Source organism: Dromaius novaehollandiae, chromosome 1, assembly GCF_036370855.1.
Source record: "Dromaius novaehollandiae isolate bDroNov1 chromosome 1, bDroNov1.hap1, whole genome shotgun sequence".
Lineage (NCBI taxonomy): Eukaryota > Metazoa > Chordata > Aves > Casuariiformes > Dromaiidae > Dromaius > Dromaius novaehollandiae.
In genome coordinates this window covers 135,109,935-135,134,485 of record NC_088098.1, presented here as the reverse complement: position 1 = coordinate 135,134,485, position 24,551 = coordinate 135,109,935, and the positions used below count along the sequence as shown (strand labels likewise).

At 37.2% G+C, this 24,551-nt stretch overlaps 1 protein-coding gene across 13 annotated transcripts in view; it reads right to left on the bottom strand.

The window, feature by feature from the left end:
• Positions 1–24,551, bottom strand: part of SCML2 (Scm polycomb group protein like 2) — a 75,120-nt gene that overhangs the window by 25,494 nt on the left and 25,075 nt on the right. For all 13 annotated transcript variants that reach the window (XM_064499487.1, XM_026120760.2, XM_026120752.2 and 10 more), the window contains 4 exons: positions 21,912–21,982; positions 17,181–17,415; positions 12,997–13,085; positions 11,332–11,575 (listed from right to left, as the gene is read on the bottom strand). In XM_064499487.1, the coding sequence (XP_064355557.1) occupies positions 11,332–11,575; positions 12,997–13,085; positions 17,181–17,415; positions 21,912–21,982 (639 nt within the window). The remainder of the gene's footprint in view (positions 1–11,331; positions 11,576–12,996; positions 13,086–17,180; positions 17,416–21,911; positions 21,983–24,551) is intronic.

Here is a 24,551-nt window from a genome sequence, read left to right as displayed (position 1 = left end):
ATAAAAGTAATTGCAAAATAAAATGCCCTGGTAAGATGAACTACATGCTGTAAACAGGCTTCTTATAAAACACAAAACACAAATTCTACTGGCACATATTTTTAAAGCTCTAGGACCATTTGCATACATTGTGATTTGTCTGATTCAGTTACAAATCTAACACCCCAAACAGTCTTCAGGAGAAATCTCTTCATTATGGCTGGTTGTAATCCTAATACATCAAATACAGACATTATATCCCTAGGTATCTGAGAAGGACCACCTTCTGGATGAGGAAAGTGACCACTTCTATTCATGTATACCAAAACTTTTTCTCACATATGACAGCTTACAATAAGCTGAACAGAATTTTAACCAAATGCTGGCATAGCATTACTCTTCTGTCTCTGAATCTTTGAATGACAACTCAATTAAGATGTACATCTGGAAAGGAAAACAATATCAAATGTATACTGTACAACACAATACTATGCATTATGTCCTGTATTATGCTTATACCAATGTAAAATATCGTTCTTTTTACTTATTTGCGCCACCCAACTAGGTGTTTTTAAAATACTCATGAACTTGTAAGGTAACATGGATTCGCAAATCCTTTGTGCCTCTGTCTATGCTGAAACCTAGCAAATGCATTCGTATTCTTGCACAGTAAATAAACTGCTAATGTTAAATACGCAGCTAATTACAATGTCAACAGCAAACAAGTTTTAATGTCAACAGGTTCTAGGAGCACAGGTATGCGTTTCTACACACTGGGCATCCCTCCTCCTTCCCAGAAGGGTATTTACCAGACAAAGACTAACAATGCCAACCGTTCTTACCACTTCATGTTGCCCCCTTGAAATACAAATACAAGTATTTTTATCACAGTATCTTCCTACCTGTATACGCCAGAGGAACAAATATTAGCAGCATTAACCATTAAGGGGGGGGGGGGGGTCAGGTCCCATTTGATATTTTTTCTTCTGACTAGGGCCGAAGCTGCTTTTTTGAGCAAGCAGGACTACAACAAAGCCCATGCTGCCTGGGCAGCCTCCCCAAGACACGAGCAAATGAGGAGCCAGCTATTTGCATTTGTTGATTTAAGAGAGGAGCGGGGGGGAGTGCAAGCAAGCAGGAGACTGTTAAAGTAATTCCCATATTGTCTGCAGGCTGTATTGACAGTGATCATCAGTCACCTGCTCATACTTCCTTCACCCCGGCCTTCGGAGGGAGACCAAAGGTTACGCTGGGTCACAGAATTTGGAGGGAAATGAAAAGACATGCAAAAGCTAGCTGCCAACCCACTGCATCTGTAGACAAAGTTATCCCCACTAGACCACATGTTCCAAAAACTAAGACGTTTTAATAGTCTCATGAGAACTTGTTAAAATATATTGATGAAAAGAATAGAGAGAAAAAATGCCAAGCTCTGCTTGCAATTACTGCAGTATTTAGTTGGGATATTTACAACAGAAAAAGCACATTTGCCTTTTCAGGATACTGCTTTGCATCACAATGATCTTCTCATTTGCACAAACGAAATAAAGCATTTGTTTCATGCTGCTCTTCTAAAAAAAAAATATATCAGCTGCTCAAGTTTCGGCAGTTTGATGCACTGCACAGCATTCTTTCCCATGTCTTTTATTTATATCCAAAAAGCTGTACCAGCGTCCACAATAACTGAAGGCCAGAGCTCATGCTACATAAACACACTTTAGCATATAAACGTTAGCAAATGAACAGAGTTTTCCAAGTTTACAGAGTTCTAGTTATACTGTCATATTAGTGAAAGGTATAGCAGACTAACTTCATGAAATACACAGCTATCTTTCATACTTCTAACTGCTGCTCATTCAAAACATTCTCAATTTTTTCCCAAAATCACTCCTGTGAGAATCCAACACTTACAATCTTTGTATGCAACGTACATAGCAAAAAACAAAAATCCAAACATCTTGGGACCCGTAGCCTGAAAATGCATTACCATAATTCAGCCCTTATTTGCACAAGCGGACCCACTGCAGTCAACTGAACTTATTTGCAAGCAAAGGATATGAAAGATTAGACTTTAGATGAGGGCCAAATTCTGCTTGTAGAAGCAGAAAAACTGACCAGACACATGCACGCCTGCAAAATTTGACCCCCTCAAGATCTCTTGCCAGACTAAGTGAAATCTGAAGCCACTGAAAATCTCCAGCTCTTGGGAAGGAGATGGGACAAATGACAGCTCAGAAGCCTCAACTCTCATGCAATTCTAATTATTAAAATTCTCTTAAACCATTCATAGCAATGGTTTCACTTTACCTTTTTATCTAGAATGAGGAACAAAAGCTTCAGATCTGTAATACTTAAATTTTAGAAATCTACCATTCATTTAGTGTCATAGAGCAGCAATTGCAATAAAAGACTTCAAAAAGCCAAAGTGAAATGATATGAAGCAAAGGGGCCTGTACCTCCATATATTCTGTGAACACAGCATTGCTACCTGAGGTTAAGGTGCCAATTAGGGCAATAAAAACAATAATTCAGTGTTTAAACCAGCATTGCTTTCAAGACAGAAATGATTCTATTGGCACTGCAGTATTGTTCCTATACCCCCACTGAGAGTGAAGCTGAATGCTCTTCTTGAGAATATAAAAACCTGGCCCTTCTCTCATCTACAAATTAAAAAAATGGAGGCAAAGAGATTTAACAGCTTACCCTAAATCCATGTGAGAATTCCACAGCAGAACTAATGGAAACATACTTCTTGAATTCTAGCCTTGGATTTTAGCTATAAAATTAACCGTCTTGAATATAGTAAGTTACTATCATGATAGTTTTGACAAGCTGGGAGAGGAGGTGGAAAAGATTAGCAGTTTTTCGAGAAAGCTTACTGCCAAGGATTATAAAAAAAGTATGTCCTTGGGTCTCAATCAAACAAGGAATTTAAGAAGAGAGCCATACAAAAGCACAACAAGCATCTGTAATACACTCTAGCTCTTTCAATTTATGTTTGGATTACTTCCGGTTAAAAGATCTGTGAGGTATTAGGATGACACTATAATATAAAATCAATTATAATTCATTGTTTTGCTGTCTGAAAAGCAACTCTGCACTTGAGAACTTGGACATTTACCTTAGCAAGATATGGACAGCATGGCTTACAATTTCCTTCTTTCTAGATTTCAATCTCTGCTTCCAGTATAAAAAAGTCTCCTGGTACCTTTTGTGAAAAATTCTAGCCTTCATTTCCCAGTCCTGAAAGGCGAAAGGGAGGGCTAAGTAAATATAACAAGGAACTGAAGGAAAGCAATTCTTTCCCAGAGACTTGCCGAAACTGCATCACAGCACTTGCTACTCTCTTCCACATCCTCAGTCATAGCACTGGTCTCCCACATTTTCTAGAAATAGTCAAGCTAGCACCTACAGAACAAATCTATGATCTTTTGGGGTACCTGTGCCAGCTAAGCTCCATCAAAAACCACTGCTAACTAAACTAACACACACCACTTTCAAAAACAAACAAAACACAAACAGCCCAGCTAGGTGGAGGGATACAAACAAAACAAAATTCCTGGGAAGATCCCTACAGTTCATCTCCAGAAAGAACTGTGAAAAGTCAGCTTCTAGGTCTCGCTCTTCAACAAAGCATTGTCGTCGTAACCATGCTAGCAAGAAACTGAACTGTATTGTGTTAATAGTCTCTAAGCTAAGAAGGGGGAAGAGGAAAAAAGCATCTGATGAACTTTCTCAGCAGCACAAATCTGAGTTACCTAAAGACTGTTTGGGTGTGCTGGTGATGAATCTGTCCTGAAGCATGGCAAAGCCTAGCTCTACAGCCTTGGGTAAGGGTTTTAGCATCCTGGTTCTTCCCTGCCAGATTCTTCACCTAGTTCTTGCCCCCTCAGATTCATCACTGACTCTGCCTGTTTTTCCGCATTATTTGAATGTTCATAAGCGTGCCTAGAAAGTACCTCCTTTTCAAAGCTCTTCAAAACAGTGCACATGTAACAATCTAATGATGGAAAATGTACTAAGTGAATCTCTCATCACAAACAGATCTGGTAGTTCTCTCTCAGTAGCCTTTGTGCTTGGTGCTGTTTCCTTCACTGTGCATCACAACAGGAACTGTCCCTCAAATTGTCCTGAACAGGGAACATTTTGATTTTTTTCCAAGTGAAATCTTAAATGGTTATCCAGAGACCAAAACAAGGCCTGCAGAAAACTCTGGGAACAGATGCTGCACTCATTTCCCCCAATAGCATCACCAAGATGAAGAGCAGGCCCAAAATGAGACAGTAAAATACAACAAGCTTCAGGGGAGGAAAAAAGAAATGCCCACAGTTAGTGCAAAGCCCCAGTTTGTTCTGTCTCAGCATAGGATTTGAATGGCACCATTGGTATTCCTGACATTACTTATATGCACTAACACACACTTGCAAACAATTCAGCCAGCTCCCTCTGCTAGCTGGGCAACAGAGCCAGTGATGCCATAGGACCTGAAGAAGAGCAAATAAAAAACTTTTCTATGTAACAGTCAAAAATATGTGCACTTGGAACACCTGCATTTTAAAAGACAATCACAATTACTTTATAATAAATGTGGTAAGGTGGTCAGGAAACCAGACAATGAGGTTGCGGCTTTGGGAAAAGGCAAAATCTTTACCTTTTCCGAAGTGATTATTGCCCTGTAGCAGCACCATCCAGACCTTGCTGTGAGATGCCAAGAAACATTAAGACCAAATAAAAAAAGCTTAACATGTGAGAGAATGTGGCAAATCAGATTTTAGCCTGAAGCACTAAGGAGTTTTTCATGTACAATTCTGAAGACAGCATAAATCTGCTTACTGTATGTGCCTGATTTAACTACTGTGACCTGTTCATGAAAGGAAGCTGGCTGCACTGAGAGAAAAACAAAACCTCCAACAGTACGAAATTGTACTGTTTCACCATTTATTTCTTTCTTTAATGAAATTTAAGTATTACCGTGCTTATCTGATACTTTTTTTTGCTATTTTAAAAGTAAACAATGCAGAGGCCTTTCACAGATCTGCAGTAGCTCTTTCAAGCGGTTTCAACACTTTTTTGTTTTATCTGCAAACACTGTAAAGTAGTATTGAAGTTTATAATGCTGTTGCACATTTGGGTATAATTCAGCTGAAAATATAGCACAGTTATTTTGACATAATTCCATTATCAATAACAGAGAAGTATGCTTCTGGTAGCTAGCTTGGAAAAATCTCTACAAAGTACTGAGACCATGGCTGAAAATGAAATAAAACTAAACTAAGAAATCATAAAACAGACAAACAAGACACTTTTAATCTCAGCTTGTGCCTGTACTATTCTTATTGCTGCAGACAGCTTTTAAAGGAGACCTTTAATATCACAGGCTGATTAGCACAATGAAAGAAGATTGCTCTCACTGACAATAAATGCACTGAATTGGGAGAAAAGCAGTGAGGTGACACACCGTATGGTGGAGTGAAAGGCTGAAGGGGGGGGGGGAGCTAAGGATAAAAGCTACAATGTATCACTCTTTTTATTTAGATTACTGCCTCACCTTCCTTTGGTCACCAAAATTCTCTCCTGTGGATCTCAGAGAGCCATTCCTCCTGCGTGACTTCCTGTGTCCACAATCACACCTTGACCTATCCGAGATCCATTTTTAGAAGGGTGTGGGGATCAGGGATATATAGAAACTGATCCCTCACCAGCCCCTGTTCACATCTAAATGATGGACACTACTTTATACATAAAGTAATCTTTGCAGTTGAAACTACTTATTTCCCAGACAGCTTGTTCCCAATTGTTCTTTTCTTTGCTCCTTTATGGAACAGGTTTTGCTTATATTATAAATAAAGAGGCGGGTTACCTAAGTAACTGCCATTTACATGTAATGACTAAATAGTAAAATGAGTTTATACAGAAATAGCCAACAGAAACTGTTCAGACAATCTCCAGTTACCTGCTTTCTAGTTCAGTCATAACCTTCAAGTACAGCTAGTTACTCTTGGCCATAGGTAACAGATTTCTAATATCCAAGTGAGTAAAATAAAAATCACCAACTATGGAGGTTAAATAGAAGAGCACAATATGCTTGACCCAGAAAAAAGAGTTAATAGAAAAACATCCAAAAGATATGAAAACTAGTAAAGCCTTTTTAAAGCATACCAAAAGCAGAAATTATAGAGCCAACAGATGATCAGATTTCAGAAAGAGTGCACACAGAAGATGATGCTAAAGCAACAAAATTGTATGGTTTTTTGCATTCATATTCACTCCAAAGGAGCTTGCATAAGTTCCCATACCAGAACCACTCTTTACAGTGATTTGAAACAAGTTCTCTGACATGAAGTGCCAGTAGAAGAGGTTAGGGAACGGAGACAAAACAAACAGTAAAGAGTTGGCAGGACAGACAGTACTTAAGAGTTTTAAGGAAACCAAAGATGAAATGACCAACCTACTGACTGTGCTGTGCAAATTCTTCCTTAAAATTGCTTCAGGTCCAAAGACTTAAAAGCGGTTAATGCGATTCCAACATTTTCAAAAGGCTCCAGGAAGTTATGGACAGGATACCTGATGTCTGCACTGGCTAAGTTGCTAGAGCTATTGTACATAATAGAAGTAATGAATACAGAGATAAATAAAATATACTGGGGAAGAACCAAACATGCTTTCTGTAAAGAAATGACAAAACCTCACAAATATATTACAATTTTTTTTAAGGAGTCAATGGAAAGCCAATTGATGTAGTCTGTGCATTTGCATTTGTATTTTTAAATTCTCTTTATAACTCTTTAAAAAGTAACCACCACCCCCCAAACCTCTAAGCTGACAACGGATATGAAGCAAGATCCTCATGATCCTTCTGAAGAATTTCTTGGAAAATACCAAACAGTGGTCAGGAATAAATGGACATGTTTCCACAGTCAAGAGAAGACTCTAGAGAACTCCTGATGAGATCTCTGCTCAGGCTTGTGTCATTCAATACATGTAAGAGCTAGAAAAAGAAATAAAGTGCGAGATAGTAACAATTGCTAAATAATTACTTGAATCAGTAAAGATGTAGAGAAAGATCTTGCAAAACCGAGCAGCTGCTCATCAGGTGAGGGTGCAACAGACGAAATTCAAATGTCAAGCAATTCAAAATAACCCAGCTTCTGTCATCAATGATGGGCTATTAGATGATTTATACAAAAATGACATCTTGGAATTAAACTCAATAGTTCTTTTACAGTATTAGTTCATTGCTCCAAGGCAATATAAAAATCCCAAATAGAAAGTTAAGAATTATTATAAAAGGAACAAAAAGCAAAGCAGAAAACACCACAATGCTATTGAGCCTTATATACTGTGTGCATTTGTTTCCAGTGGTTCAAAAATGACAGAGCTGAAATGGAAATAGTACATAAGAACACAGATGATCAAAAGAATTACACTGATCCCATACAAGGAAAAACAAAACAGAACAGGACTTCACGTTTGGAATAGAGACCACTGAGGTAAGACAGAATATAGGTCTATAAAATCATGACTGAAATGACAAAGGCCGTCAGGGAGTAACTGTTTACTGTCTCTTCCAGTACAAGAACCGGAAGTACAAGAATCTGCTTCTGTACAAGAACTAGAGGATAACAAATGAAACTACCAGAAAGAAACAGAACATCTTTTCCACAGAACATATCCTTAAGTACAGGACTCTCTGCTACAGGATGTTGTAGGTGCTACAAGTTCAGATGGCTCCAAAATGTAATTGAGCAGAATAGATCAAAATCCCCCAGGAGGTATTCCCCATAAAGGCATTATTCCTGGCCTTCGGATGTGCTGGGTTACAAACGGCCAGATATTAGTAACACTTCTGCAAACCTCTCTTCTATGTGTTTATGCTTTTCTTCAGACATCTGCTTCCAGCTACCACCAAAGAAAGTCTGCTAGAGCAGATGGTCCTTCAGATTGATCCAGCATAGACACTATCACACCAACTTCAATCATCAGCTATAGTTCACGCTGATGTTCCTGAGCAACAAGCCATCTCTAGCAGCACTGAAGTGACACAGAGAGACAGAGAAACAAGCTACTGCTTCCCTAGGATATTAACCTTGGGAATTAACCTTCAGCTGGTCAAGCTGAAACCAAGCACTGTTGCCAAACCATGTATTACATAGATCACTATTACCAGAGATATTTCTAGAGAAACCAACTACAATAGTAACTAAGCAGAGCTACTGCTAGTATAACTATTAAATAGTACGACTACATTTCATACCACTGTGCACATACCCTAACACCCAGGTCCACCTAACTTACATTTGCTGAAAAGGATCACAGATAAAACACCAGTCACAAGACTAACGCCTGCATGTTAAAAAAAACATTGTCCAAGAAAAGCCTTTTACCTACCTTCCCCTTTTTATCTTCTATCAATTGTGTTATCTTTCTAAAAACAATGGGAGTCACACAAGATAGGGCTGAAAAGAATAAATATATCCTGTAACTTTTTCTGAAGTAAATTTAACCATACCTAAGTCATCTATGTTTAATTTGTTCTTAAAAACCTCCCACAACAGAAGTCCTACATTCTCTCCAGGCAACCTAAAACAGCTAAACTGCTGGAATAGAGTCTCCCCCAATTTTTAGATTAAGCCTCCCTTACTGCAAGTCTTCACCTCTCTTTCAAAGTGTTAAACTGGGCCCTAAAAACATAAGTCTCTTGGCAGGAGACTGTCATCTTAGGAATCGATGAAACTTAGAGAATCACATATCACTTTCATACTTAGATTAAGAGATAGCGTTTTTGCTTGGTCACTAAAATCTGGAGGGTGGGGTGGTCCTTTAACTAGTGATTTACCACATTTATATGCTCTCAGAAAAGAATAAATTCTAAGCCACACTCAGTCAAGTATTTTCACTTTCTACTATGGTAAATTTAAGACAAAGATACTAAACCAACCTGCAGGAAAAAGGTCTACACCAGAATGACACTGTAACATTTCAAGTGAATTCCAACAACACAGTATCTCTCATACTTTCTTCCTTTACAGAGGAAGAAGTAGCCAATGTTAACATGGCTTAAACGAAGATTTCTGACAACGTTATCATATTTCTGAATTAAAATGACTTGATTACACTCTCCTTGAAGCTATTATTTACATTTTAATAAAGGGCTCTCATTACAGTTCTTTAATGGCTCAAAAGGGATAAAACTGCAGCGAAAAAACCTGAGAGCAGTAAATATTTCATCTAGCTATGTAAACTAGACAAATGCATACAGTATGCATGTTTAACAAACGAGGATATGCAGCAAAATTTAAAACCCAACAGAATCTTTCTGCTCAGGATGGGGAAAAAGAAGCAAACATTAAAATTTTAATAAAACTGCAGTTAACTTAAGGCTCACTTTCAGAATTACAAATAACAAAATCCCCACTAGCCTGTACCTCCCTCTCCCAATTTCTATCACATAACCAAAATTCTCATTTTTGACTAAAAATATGTAACAATTTTGCCTCAAGTCTTAGTAATGTTTAAAGAACTATTATTTCTTATAACAAAGCAATAGACTTCATAAAAAATTATCCAGCTTAGGTATTCCAAGCCTTCAGCAACCCTGAACATACTCTACAATTTTGTTTGTTCATTTTATTACCTGAACAACTGCAATATGTAATCATCTTTACTAACTACTTGCTCTACAACTCTTCTGTCTGATCTCTGTCAAACACTGAACAGGCAAGAAAACTTCTCTACATATTATCTCAAAACATTTCTCCAGCAACTGGAGTAGCCTAAACAATTTAATAAAGCTTCTTTCCAGAAGATGCAATTGGATGCAGCAATCTAAACTGCCACAAAAATATCTTCTAAAAAATTTTACCTGTCACTTATTTACACAGCCCCCTTTTGTATAAAGCCATTTTATTTCATCACAATTAATGTCATTAACTTACCATGATAACATGTTATTCATAATTTGTCAAGACAAGGGCAATCTTCTGAAGAAGCTGAGAAATACGAGTCAAAGACTGGGAACTGAAGCACACAAACATTAACGCTGTAGTCAGCTTTGTACCTATTACTTAACTTCTGATCTAATGTAGATTTTCCTCACCTCACCTGAGCTGCCTTCTCACAGCAGGTTTTTACCTGCTCATCTTGGATCTGGCAGTATAGCTACGCACATAGTCGCTTCCTAGCTGAAGTCTGCCAAAGCAGACTAAACTAGATTAAAGTTACTTTGTCCCATTGACAGTAACTGAAGGCAGTAATTACAGACAGGCAAATGAGGGCAGGGATGCAGAGAAAACAACAAGCAGCTGAGAAAGGTACTCTTGATTAATTTCACTTAGATTTTCCATACAGTTCTTGACCTGCTGGCATAAGATCAAGAAAATAGGGACAGAGAAGGCAGAGAAAGTGACCGATTTCTTGCCTTCTTGCTTCTACTCTTTCAGTACTTCTAGAGAAGAGCTCTATGACACCAGTCTACTTGTTTCTCATTCACTTAACACCAACTGCAAGAAAGCTCACCATTAGAACAAATTATGCTGGCCAATAATAGTAAAGTAATTCACTAAAATACAGCTCCTTCTTTAAACCTCTATCTCAAATCTGAAGGGAGTAGGGTAAAATGGCCCAAGCAGTTTGACAGCAAAACTTCAGATTACCGAAACATGACAAGAGGTCCCCAGAGTAGCAAAAGAATGATATTCAGTGATATTCCCCTTGATTTCATTTCTCCTCTGCCTAGGGTAGATGGCTACAGCTTATAAAGGACAGTGGCTATTAGTTAAAGGGACTCTATAGACATATGTTCAAGCATCCACACAGGTATGAGGATGATAAAGCATTCAGAATACATACCTTCAAAATAGAATTTCAGGAGTGTGAAGCAAAAAACACTAAATACACAGTCTAAATCTTCAAACATCATAGAAGCAAAGTTACTATAATATTTTCTTATTAGAAGACTATTTTATTTTACTTTCATAGCAGCTAGCATAATATAACGTGCTACTGCAGAGACTATATTAGTGTCATTAAACAGGAATATTTAACCATCCGCAATATAAACAGCAAACCTAGTTTAAACCCGAGATTCTTCCCAAGCACACAAAAAATTAAAGATTATCAAAAGTGCTTGTAGCAGATTATTAAATTCCAGAGTTAATATGAAGTGACAAAAACTATTTCCCAGAAACTATACCATTAGCTTTAAATTACATAAAGAAAAATATAACAATATTTCAGCTTCATCAATTACTTGCAAACCAAACCTCAGTCTTATCTGCATACAGCCAGCTGGTTTTTAAAATTCTGCTATAATTGAGGAGAAGAATAATCAAGCAATATTATTTGTCATCTTACCATTGTTCCCTGGTGGCTGTAATGCATCTCCTGTCAAGCTACACCATCCGACTGGGAAAATATCTCGAGAATCACATCTGCACCAATAGTCAAATGCTCCTCTCCAGCCATCAAATGTAACAAAAACTTCATCTCCTTTAACATCTCCAATGGTTGCTGGGCAAATTAAGTATGGGTTCTTCCTATCTATAGCTTCAAGTTTCATTCCAACTTTAAAACAGTTTGGTGCAGGCTTTGGTGGTTCCTATGAAAGCAAGGGTGGTTAAGAACATTTGTGTTTGTATAACCTCTTAAAACAAACAAACAAACAAACAACTATTTTTTCTTCAAAATTCTTACTTCTTACACTCACTACTCTCAAAAAGTTGTAATATACATTAAAAAAAATCTTATTCATGTATCAAATTTGTTTTTGCTCTTCTGTACTATAAAAACTAGATTCTGTTCCCATGAACACAGTTGGGATCATTAGCAAAATTCCTCATGACAGAAAGACTATGCTAAAAGAATTTCCATAAGCCATAGGTTGCACCCAACACACTATGTCTGGGCAACAAGACAACACAGAGAGTAAAATAAAATTATTACATGTTAATAAGGAAGAGGAGGTTTGCAGGAAAGTATATTTCTGGGGACTGATAACTCTCTCGTACAAACTTCACCTCTCAATTAATCCATGCAAAAATTAATTAACACTGGACATTATTTATAGGCCTCTGTGAATCAAACTGGCCTTGGAAGAATTCTAAGCAGACAAAAGGAAAACAAAAATCAAGTCAATGTGACCAGCAAAAGTGTACCCTCACAGCAGAAGTTGTGACTCAGTGCAACCTGAATTCCCACCCTGCCTTAGGAAACTCATCATCCAAAAAAGATCTTAGATATGTTGATAGACTAGTACAGTAAAGTATGATTTATCATAGCTCAAAAACTTTAAAGTTAGCATGTAAGCAACATGGCTGCAGGTCTGAACCCCACTGTTTGATTTGCTGACATACTTGTATATCCCATTCTCAGTATCAGGAATGAATTCATTCACTGTGACAGCAGGATTTTAGCATCCTGACAGGAACACTAAGACAAAAAAAGTGAACCAACAGGACATTTTGATAGGACTCTTGTTTTAACATAATTTTTCATGTTTTCACAGTAATTTACTCAGAAGTTATGTTTCAAAACATGGCAGAACACCCTTTTTCTACTACTTTTAACTACATTCCCATTACATTTTAAACAATCAGTACACACCCAGTGAAAACATTTAACAAAACCTTCCCAAGCACTATTGTATTCCAGTGGCTCTTATTTACCACTAAAAGCTTTTACTCCTGCACACAATCACAACATGAACATGGTGCTCTCAACAGATGAGAGCTGCATCACATCTTAAATCCATGAGACACACAAAAAATGAGTTAACAAAATTTTTCAGAATAACACAGCACACTTTAAAGGTCCAAACTTAGGGAAAAGCGATGACGGTCCAATGGACTAGATGATCACTTCCTGTCTAGCTTCATCCCTTGCCAATCCAATTCAAAATAATTTAAAATATTCTTGCCTTCCCATGCTGGAGAGAACACCACAGTATCTTGGCTTCCTCAATAAAAAAAGTGACCATGAACCAACTGACAAAAGCATGTTTAGTAGGAGCCCCTTTCTTACCTTCTTAAAGAACGCTGCAGGTGCCATTTCAGCTCCATTCAGAGTTCTTAAGAGAAACATTGGCCAAGAAGATGCATTCATCTGGAATCCTAAGTAACAAATACATTACTTGTATACAAGATCCCTGCCTTCTGTTTATAAAATATAAAAAGGAAGAAGGATATAAAGTCTGCCTTACTAATGCCTAACTCCCTCTATTTTGGACTTGGCTTGAAATAAACAGAGCCAAGAAGGGACAGATAAGGCAGCTGTTGGTGCAGAAAGCTGTGCATGCAATTCCATTTTGAGTGGCTTGTCTGCAGATCACTCATCATAATCTAACTCTGTGGTACAGGAGACAACCAAGTCATTCAACATATTCCCTGATTCAGTGGAACTTCCCCAACATGAGTACCTAGTTTACTTTTCTGAGCCACTTTTTCACTCTCATTCTCAAAAAACATCCTCAGTTCCAGCTTCTCTCATTTATTAGAGATACAATACCCTCAAAAATGTAATTCTTTCACCAGAACACAGACAAGAAAAAGAACAATCGGTTTCTTCTTCCTCCATAAATGAATAAACAAATACATACATACATACATGTGCACACACACACAACCCTTAAAAATCAAAGAAGATAATAGGAATTTAATAAATGCATAAATTGTATTGCCAAACACAAAATGTAAGTTGTTTCTAGTTTAATATTCTTCATTAAAGAAATGAATAAAAAGCACAAACAATAATCAGATCTGTTTAGATTAACTACCTTATTCAGGCAGAACAAAGGTTTGGCTGAAACCACTTTCATTCCAGGTAATCCTCCCTGAGAACCAACTATTCTCCAGTTGAAAAACAAAACAAAAAAAAAAATACCTGCTCTGCTTTCTGAGCTCTCCAAAAGGATGCTTCAAAGTAATGAATAAAGTGAAAGACATACTGGGCATTTGGTTCTACATCTTTAGCAGGTAAACATCTGGCATAGTTCTATAGAAGAACAGACATAAAATAAATGGGAAATTTCTCCACAAAGCACATACTTCTGGAATCTACCAGAAACTGAGAAGTTTCCTCATAACCTAGCCTCCATGAACCATTTAAGAAGTGCAACAAGAAAGGTGAAATATACTTGCAACTTTTGATTTGTCAAGTGATTAAATCACCTAAAAATTGGATTATACGGTATAATGGCCCTTTAATTGGTAGCTTTAAGTCATCTTCTGCTGAATAAACAGTTCTCCTGTTGGAACTATCTATGCAACACCTCAATGAATATAAAACTCATGCCTGACAAATGATGTCATAACTCGAGGACTAATGAGCTGATTATCAGTCCTGGTTTGATACCAGAGTCTTCGCATGATCTAAACATATTTGATTATTGAAATACCATAATCCTAACCAGCTAGCACAGAAATGACTTATACCTGAGACAGCGGGATGACAGCTAAACAACAGTTTAAATTAACTTCATTTGGTCTTTGAATTGTCCTGGTAAAAAACACAGAAAATGTTAACCTCAAGGGAGTTTTCTGAAAACACTGAGTTGCTGAAAACAGCAAGAACAACAAAAAATCACCTCTGACAAATGGAAGCTGGAATAGGTAATCTTTGCCACATTAATCACTTTCAGAAACCTGGTGTAACTTGCATAATTAAACCAATGTAAAAATCAGGTAGGAGGGATTATTTTAACTTGCTATTATGAAAGAAATAGAACATTAGTATCCAGAAGGCTCCCTACTACTCAGGAAAAAAAAATACAAAAAAACCAGTTGTTTAAATGTCTAACAGGAGGTAATTATACACCCAATTAGCTCCCAGCTTTGCCCAGGAACAGGATGCTGTAAAACAGCCAAAAAGGCTTTTTCAAAAATTTAAGTAGGTATACCAGAATGCTTGCTAGCTGGAACTTAGCCTATCTCTAGGAAGATCTAGGACAGGAGGAACAAAATAATGGCACTTGCATTCTTTTCTGAATAACTAGCAATTCTTCTGAGGGTAGATACACTGACACTCCTGCTTGTATGGAAACATCTTGTTAGGTACAGCACTACAAGCAGCCTGACTGAATACCAGTGCGAGAGAGTATCCAATGTATCCACCAACTCTTTCACTGAAGAGCACAAAAAGTTTCTCTTCTTAATGGATAAGCTGATCCTATTATACATAACCCAGAGTTGTTTTATGCATCATGCTGGTTTAGAAACAGGTTTACAAAAGCCCTAGGCTCCTGAATTAAAGCCATATATGTAAAACTGTATATCTGTGTAGTTGAAGGAACAGGTGTGCTCATTCCTATTACAATTCTCTTTCACACTGGTACCACGACATTCATTCTACAGGGGTATACCAAGAACGTCAAAGAGATCAAACTGAACAACTTCTCAAAAAAAAAAAAAGTTTTAGATTTTTTTCAAGAATTTCCAATGTTTTCATTTAAAACCTGTATATGTTCAAAAGAAAGAAGGAAAACCCCACCCTAGGCTTAACGAACTATGTCTTTCTATTCTAAATAGTATTTTTCCAGGCAGCCACCCTGGTTGCATTGCTTTCCTTGTATTTCTAAAGCAGCACAACAGCACAAAAACCTGTCCTTAGAATCTAGTTTAGGTGTCTTAAAGGTTATGTATATTGGTATACTGCTGCCATATCTGCTTGCCTCAATACAAGCAAATCAAGTTTCACATTGTAGTGAAATGGTAATTTCCACTTGGATCTGAAAGTCATTACCAACTCATGTTCACAAATTTAAGAGGCTAGTAAGAGAAAGCATATTTATCTTTACCGAACCTCTGTTTTCTCATGTGTAAGAATTACTGATGACACCAAAGCCAAAAGGAGGTTTATAACCGTAGGATGGGAAACCAACAGTAACATTTCTTACATTAAGAACATTATTTCTTGTATCTTCTGAATGTTATAGATTTGGGCGAGGGGGTTGCTGTTGTGAAATTTTGTTTGGGGTGTTTTTTTTTTTTTTTTTTTTTTGAGAGAGAGAGATGTCTGTCATTATTTTGCTTTTTTAAAGCAGAACTGTTTTTAAACCAATGTGAAAAATATGTTACTTCAAAATGTTCGTGCCCAGAGGTTTATGCTATAAAAAATATGGTACAAGAATGCAGATCTAAATATACAGATTAATCACACAAAGAGAAGTTGCATTACAATTGTATTACCCACAGTGGTTAGTCAAAGTTAACTTTGACTGCTCATCATATAACAAGGAATTCCTTTGTACAGTTCCCCCTTCAACAAACTTCCTCGATCTTTTTTGACAAAGCCTAGGTACTGTTTCTCAGGTTGGGGAGACGCAATGTTGTAGCTTATATTACCCACGGAAGGAAAAAGATATTCTGCAGACTATTTTAGTTTTATACTATTTCTAAACACAGGAAAGCTATATCTTGTTCATGAGCGTTCACAGTGCTCACAACCCAGTCATAAAAAACTGATCAGGCATCCCCCAAGATGCGTTGATTAGAAGAGAGCGGAATTGTATGCAATATAAATTTAGTTTGCCAAATCCCTGGAGCACTTTTCTCCTACCTCAGAGTGGAACGTTACAATACTGTAGTCAACCCTTCCTACGCTACCTTTCCCAGGTCACAAACAATTTTCTCCAAGAGCTTGAGAAAACACTCCGGTTGTCCTGAACTGATGCACCTCCTGCAGCCCAGCTGAGCATTTTACACTTAGGTTAACAGTGAGCGCCTTCTAGTGGGCCACTTGGTTCAGCTGAAGAGGGAAAAGAAAAATCACTCAGCTTTCACCAGCACTACTCAGTTCTTATCAAGGCCTGCTAAAAGGAGCATGGACAACATAAAGCAAGAAAATACTGCATCCATACACACCCGCAGGATAGGGTGTGTATTGAAGAATATTTTTAGACTGGCGCACAAGACAATACATTTGGTCATTAAAAAAAGCTGTCAGTCTGACACACCCATTTAATAATAAAAGACACACAAAAAACAGAACTCAAAATCTAATTATTCTGCTCATTCTTATGTCAAAAAAATCCCAAACAAGAAAAAGTGACAATTGACTTACTCTGAATTATCTTGCTTACCTCTCCTTTTTAAGGTAAATAATGGTTCAGTGAAGCGTTAGTACCATCGAATTTGCAAACACGAAAAGACAAAAGTGACTGTATGAAAGCAATACTCCATACATGATGGTTCAGAAACTTTGTTTCTTACCAAGAGGAGGCTGGAGCATGCCCCCTTTCTTTTCACAGGTCCCAACTGGCTGTATGTCCGAGGAATCCACAAGCCTCCAAAAATCATTTTTGTTGTCACTTCCATCAAGCCGCAATCTTAATCTAGCACCAGTGATTCCAATTACCGTAGCTATACAAATGGAGGTAACATTGCGAGGATCATGGGCTTCCAATTTCATACCAACTTTGAAATCATTTGTAGGTGGAATTCTAGACTACAATAAGAGGTAAAAGATATTTTTCTTATTTTATTAGTATTGCTAAATTTACCAGCTAACTGAATGTACAGCTTTCATTCATCCAAACATATCATACAACTGTTAAATATAAAGAAACCTTTGAACTTTGAACCTTGAGCATCAAGTCAGAAAAGGACATTAGAGAGCCAACAGCTACCATTTCAGTTTCTACTGCACAAACATGATTGATTTTTTTTTTTTTTAAAGATAAGCATTGAGGGGTAACAAAGGAATCCTGCTGAAAATATGAACATAAAGATAGGAGGGGAGCGATTAATTCTTTAAGTGACCCGAAAACAAGGACATTATCAAACATGACATTCAGCTCTTTAAAAAACAAGGTTTATTAATTTTCAATTCACAAGAGATAGTTAACTGCAATACAGTAAAGTCTTGGAAACTCAAACAAAACTTGGGCTCTACCCTACTAGGCTTACAAAAGTTCAAGGCAAGAAACAGTTTCTGCATCACAAAAGCTTATGAGGTGAAAAAAGAAGAAAAAGAAAGGAATTAATGTTAAGTTAATTTTACAGAAAGAAAATACAGTCCCAAAGTCACATGAAACTTCTGAGCTAAGATAAGAATCAGCTTGTGTTTATTCATAGAAAACTGAATGCATACATATACACACACAGAGTGAAATGCCAATTTAATTAGCAGACATCAGATTTTTGGAAAAAGACACTGGCACAGGGAAAAGAAATGTGATGATGCAATTTGGTCTTTGATCCAAGCTTTTTGTGAAAGTCTAGAGATTAAGAAGAGCAAAGGGAATATTTTTTACAGGACTGTTGCTATGAAAATGGAAAAGCTCACATAACAATACAGTACTGGCACAAAACCACTGGATCACTGAGTCTGATCACTCACTCACAGCAGTACTGCAGCCAATAAGATCATTTAATGCTGTTCAGAAATCTGTATTAAAACTAACTGGGACTGGTTGCCTCTGCCACTTGCGTAGAAGGATTAGTCTAAAATCTCAGTATTCTCTTAAGAAACCTCCTCATTTCCAGCCTAAATGTATTTGTGGAAATTTTTGCCAATGTTATCTTTTACCTTAAATCCTTTAAAACTAACTACAAAACCTGCAGGATATTGACAGAGGGTAATCTAATCCATTCTCAGCATTCTTTCATCAAATCGAATAAGCAAGCACTAAAGTTTCTTGTAAGAGAGGATGACTATTCCCCTATCATCCTGGAAGTCTTTTTCTGCATCTCTTCCAATACAAAGCTGTTTCTGAACACAGCTGGCAAAAACTGTAGGCAGTGTTCCCCATGACATTTTAATCCCCCTAGCTCTCCAATGTAGACTAAGGCAATCTGAAACCTAACATGGGAGGCAGGTAGGAAAGTAACAAACATGAGCATTCATACTCACAAGATATGAATGTCCCATCCCTGCCTGCCTGTTCAGCTCAGATGCGGATTCCACAGCAAGTGGAGTTCATTCATTCATGCATCTGAGCATACACAAAAAGGCTGAAGTAATTTGTGCTACTATAACAAGCATTGGTGGTATTTTGCCTCCACTACCTTTAATTTTTAAAAATGTATCTTGCTGTACTTGTGCTACTGTGTGCAGGTGCACTATTTGAAGCAGACCCCAGATCAACAGCAGGAGCCCTGAAGCAGCCAGAGCCCCAAAACCAAAAAGACAAGCAATATTCAGTGAATGCTGAGTGTGGCATCTGCCAATACAGCATTTAGACAGCAGGCTGGCTGGGGGGGGGAGCCTGAGCATATTAAATTTAAAGGGCAATTCAATTTCAGGATATTGCTTGTCAAGCTGTTATTTTCTACAGCCATGAAAAGCAATTGAAATTGAAAAGTTGGAGGTTCTGTTTGTTTTTAAAAAAGGTGAGCTTGTTTAAACTGCAACAACTCAGGACACTGTACTAAAAAGGTATCACCTCCATACCAGTTCTTATTTGCACCACAAGAACAAAATCAGTTGAATAACAACCTTGTTTTAAGCTCTGTTCAAAACAGAAAGGACTGACCTTTTTTGTTTAAAATTTTCAACTGTTTGAAAGAAAGTTGTACAGTGAGACAAAGGGATGGGGATTATTTCAAAATTTTAAATGGTAATTAAAAACAATGGAGAGCAACAGAAAAAATATACTCTAAATTAAGATAAATACTTTAATCAATTTCCATTAGCTGTCTACACTTGTATATTAATTTACGGTAGACACTTATCTATTGCTCCCTGGGTAATTTTTAAATTAAATTTTTAATTTAAATTTTATTACAAAATTTAAGTTTTGTAAAAAGCCCACAAGTTACAAATTCTGGATTTAACTGTCAAGTTAAGCTTCTCTCTGCTTTGTTGTATTTGGCTTACCACTGCAGCGTATTTCTTCACATTACACAGAGTGATAATGACATGTACAAGCCATGTGCAACCCAATAAAGTCAAATTCATCCTACACAAAGCTCGACCACTTTAGCTTCTAAAATCTGCAACTATTAATTAGTGAGAGGAGCCAGCTCTGCGATAATTAACATTGCATATCACTTTCTACTTAAAGGTCAACACTTAGAAGAAACTGTAAATCTGCATACGTAAATTGTTTTGAAATTTGCTATGCACAGAAATTAAAGTTTCTCTTTCCAACTCCTCCACACACTTTGAGCAATCTAAGCTGCTCAGATTTATCTCAGTCAATGCATGTCACTTAACCACCTTTATTTAAGGCGTTACTCAGTTGCTCGTTTTGGAAATCTTTGGCACTAGCAGCAGAGAAAGATGCAAGTACAGAAAGACAAAGGAAGGCTTCTAGGCAGGTTTCTGCAGTAGCTACATATCTCAAGAGTATATGCTTTCATCACAATGGTCCATGGTCTGCGAGTACGGTATCAACTTCAGAATGACCAACGGTCATGCTACTGATCTCTGCCTCTACCCAAGCAGTTTGGGGTCTCTGCCTCAAGCTGGTATTCAGTATGAAAAAGCAATACTGTAGAATTGTTTACTGAAGATAATGAATTATAGGTGCTCCATCCAAATGGTGCTACGGACATTGCTACCCTTAGCCCCCTCTGACTCTCCTTGCTTGCTGTTTGAAACCAACACGTAAGGGCCTCTTTGTCCTTTATCTTCAACTCCCCAAGAACAAGCTGAGATCTAAGATCTAGCATTAGGAAGTGCTACCACCTGGTTTCCTCTCTTCCCAGTCTCCATTTCTACAAGCTGCTTCAAATTCTCCATGTTACAGTTCCTCTCCTCCTCAGATTTTTCCGTTCATGTCACTTTGTGTTTAGTTCCCACTGGAGGCCAGTATTGCTTACAGCACCATCAGACTACCAACAAATCCTACAACATACCTCTCTGCACATACCCGATCCACTAAACTACACATTTGCCACTTGTCACACCTACCTGAACTATGTAATTCCTTCAGCACCTATCTTTCTAATACAGCAAAGGCAAGCAAACCAAAACTCATTCTGTGTATCTTTATGCAACTAACTAAGCTAGCCCTCAAGCTAGGAACATATTGGCCCCCATCCTCCTCTACAGAGAGAAAGATGCTTGCAGAGGTTGACTCAGTCTCCAGAAGGCTGAACCATTAGAGATCAGTAGCTCACACAGGATGATAGATTTAAACTTCATCTTGGAATGGATACAGAAACATCAGACAGAGGGGGAATCAAATCTGTAGGGCACACTGTACAACAGCACAGTAGAAACCTTTCTTATATGACCGTTACACATTCCTTACTACATCTTACTGAACAATTAACAATACTGATAACTTGAGAAAACGTAGTTAGCACATGTATGCTCTTCAATAAACTTGCTTTATTTGACTCATCTCTCTGAAATGTTTAAGCTTAGCCACTATCCACGTTCTGTATAGCAGAAGCAACACTTCGGCAACCAGAGCTCCGCACCATCGAAGGTTAGAGACAAATAATGCTCTTCATTGTGAAACCACTACTTCTTCAGTATTCCCCGTATATTTCCCTTGTTTTATTAATCTTCAATATCTACTACTCCTTGGCAATAATCAATCTGCTCAGAAAGATACAAAATTCAATATATTTGTGAAATCCAGAAAAGAAGTGATGAATAAATTCTACTACACACACACACACACATATCTTGTCTACATATACATATATATATGTGTATATATATATGTATATATATATATACACATATATATGTGTGTGTGTGTGTGTGTGTATATATATATGTATATATATATATGTATATATGTAGACTCTCTTCCTTAAAAAGAGAGTCCAAAGCTACCATGTTAATGAAACCCCCAAAGTTTGGCTTGAGGCAGATATCAAGAATAGAAAGTTTCAGCAGCTAGCATCTGCCAAAATTGTAACTAGAGATCAAGAGAAATAAAACAGGAAGTTTACAAGCAGTCTAAATATAAAGGTTGCTCTAGCATCACCCTATCAACATGCATACATTCACACAGACTTGCAGAATAGCATTTGGCATACCTGTCTGAAACAATGCACAGGTGCAGCTACTGATTCAGTCTCTTTCAGATAATCATCCCAATTAAACTGTTCTGGAAGACATAAAACAAAAAAAATACAGACAGTTTTTAAAGGAAACTTAAATAAAAAGTAGCTTTTGAGAAAGAGGGGGAGAAAACCCCAACTATGTTGTAGACAGTTTTTTTTCCAAGAACAGAATTACTCTAAAATGGAAACTCCACCTTTTTAAAATATACACAACCCTTGAAGTAATTTTAGGAGTTCTATTAATTCATAGCGCGGATCACACAACAGACAAAATGAATGTAAATCCCCTCCAAATTCTTTTTCTGTGGTTCACATAAGAAGATACAAGTCAAGGATATCTAGATATCTAGTCAAGGATGTCCCAAGCATCCTTGTACAAATCACATTAATCTTTCCGTGTCTTCGTCTCCCTTACTATGACGTGGGAACAGCAGCATTTCCTACCTCATAGGACTACTGAGAGGATATATGTTAAAAAGCATAGCCACTTAGATTAAAAAGCATAGCCACTTAGATGCTTACATGATAAAGTATTTGAAATGTATATTAAGAATCATATACTAACCCAAATCCACTAGAAATCAAAAGGATTAGGTCAGTCTATGAATGTGATCTTACATGAAAACAAACAAACAAAAACCTTCTAACTGTGTCTTTGTGACTTTTTATCCAAAGTCTGCTAAAGGTTAATGCTTGTATGGTAAATATCACTACAATGTTCAGCAACAAGTAACTTCAATATCATCATACCTTGTTATTTTCTTCCAATGCTAATGTTGAGACCTTTTTTACGCATGGGTGGGTGGGTGTGTTTTATATTGGATTTATTCAGTGTTATGAATTTTTACACTAATGGACCAGTATGAAATACTAATGTCAAAGATATAAGCGAGCAGTTACTTAAATTAATACAAAGCATAAGAGAAAAACTACAATAGCTCAGCTAACATTTTACTTATAATTACCTAAGTGAGCTCTTTTGCTTATTTTTCTTGCTTGGGCACCTGGCATCCTTCAATAACAGATATAACTCAATAACAGATGAACCCCAAAATGGTACAATGGTGCCACCTAGCGGTTCAGTCTACTACCATTTTTCAAAGCCTGTATCACAATTCTGACGTGGCAATGAAAGAGAAATCAAATTAGGCTTATTAGCAGTCCCTTCAAGAACACTCTCAGGCACAGTTTAACGCATTTCTGCGATATTCAGGAGAGGAGAAACAAACAAAAAAAAGATCCATACAGAAAATGGCAACGTTTTCAGCCACTTGCACACTGCTTCTCCGAAGGATATTCATTGGTTTGAAACCAGTTTGTTTTATTACCATAGCATTTAGTTGAAAAGATATACTGCCTCAAGCAGAAGAGAACTGGAACCCTGGGCCAGTTGAGGTCCTCATTTTTTGGCATTACAGCCTCAAGGAGGTATGAATGATTTGTCCATGAAACTGCAGAGGACATCTGGCTGCTAACTAACTAACAAAACAATAAAATCTCAAAAGGTGTTAATTTGGTGGACTGGACTGTGTTTAGGCTGGATGTGACTAGGATGGTTTGATAAGACATCTTGGAAGTCGGTCAATTTTGCAATACAATATTTATCAACACACTGGTACAGTCAGTGATTTTTTTTATTACCCACGGGAGGCAGAGTACATGAACCTTAAATATATATAAGTCAAGTCTTTGTATTCCAAGAAGGTATGATCAGGAAAAGGCTTTCCCCAAAAAGCACCCTCAACATCTGTTGGTCATGTCATTCTGCCAAGCCAAGGAGGCTGCAAATATTAAATACAATAAGCCACCAGCAAAGTTTTGCTTTATAAAAGTTCTTTTTTGAGCCTAATAATAAATAAAATTGCCACTACGGGTTGACTTCTGATTTCTAAAAAAATAAAAAATAAAAAAAGTTTGACTAGGTTCTAACTATATCACCACTAACATGATGGTAAAAGCTATAATCATGAATCAGAGTCTCATTGTGTTACGGACCATACAAATGTAAACACTTCAGAGATACCACCTTTCAACAGGAGAGACCCTGATTCAGCTCCTCTGAAAATATTGTCTCCAAATAGTCAGCAGGTCCCAAATGATGTCAGCTGTTATAGAAGGACTGTAAATTTGGTGGGATGACCAAAAAGTAAACAGGAAGACAAACATCTTTTTTCCAGGGAATAATATCTACTAGAAAACTACATAAAGTAGCACAAGCACACATATCCAACAGGAAGGACACACTGCTTGGCTCTTTGCTTTAAATGCTGGACATTAAAACCTCTTTTACCAAGCAAAAACAACCTGAAGTTTACTTCAGGATTACTCCACCTGTGAAGACATGCTGTAGTAAATTAAAGCCAAGCTCTCAGAGTCCTTATTACCATTTAATTACTGCAGTGATAGAAAAAGGAGATAAAAATACATTTGTAATACACAACATGCACGTCTAGGGAAATAATTGAAGGAAAATATATCTACAAAAAAAGCTTCTCTGTATCTAGTGTGCACAGGCAGAGAAGCAACTGCTTTCTGCACATTTCTAATTCTAAAGCCCCAGAAAGCAGGAAACTTCTCAGAAATAGAAACCTTTAAGAAAATTAGCTCATACAA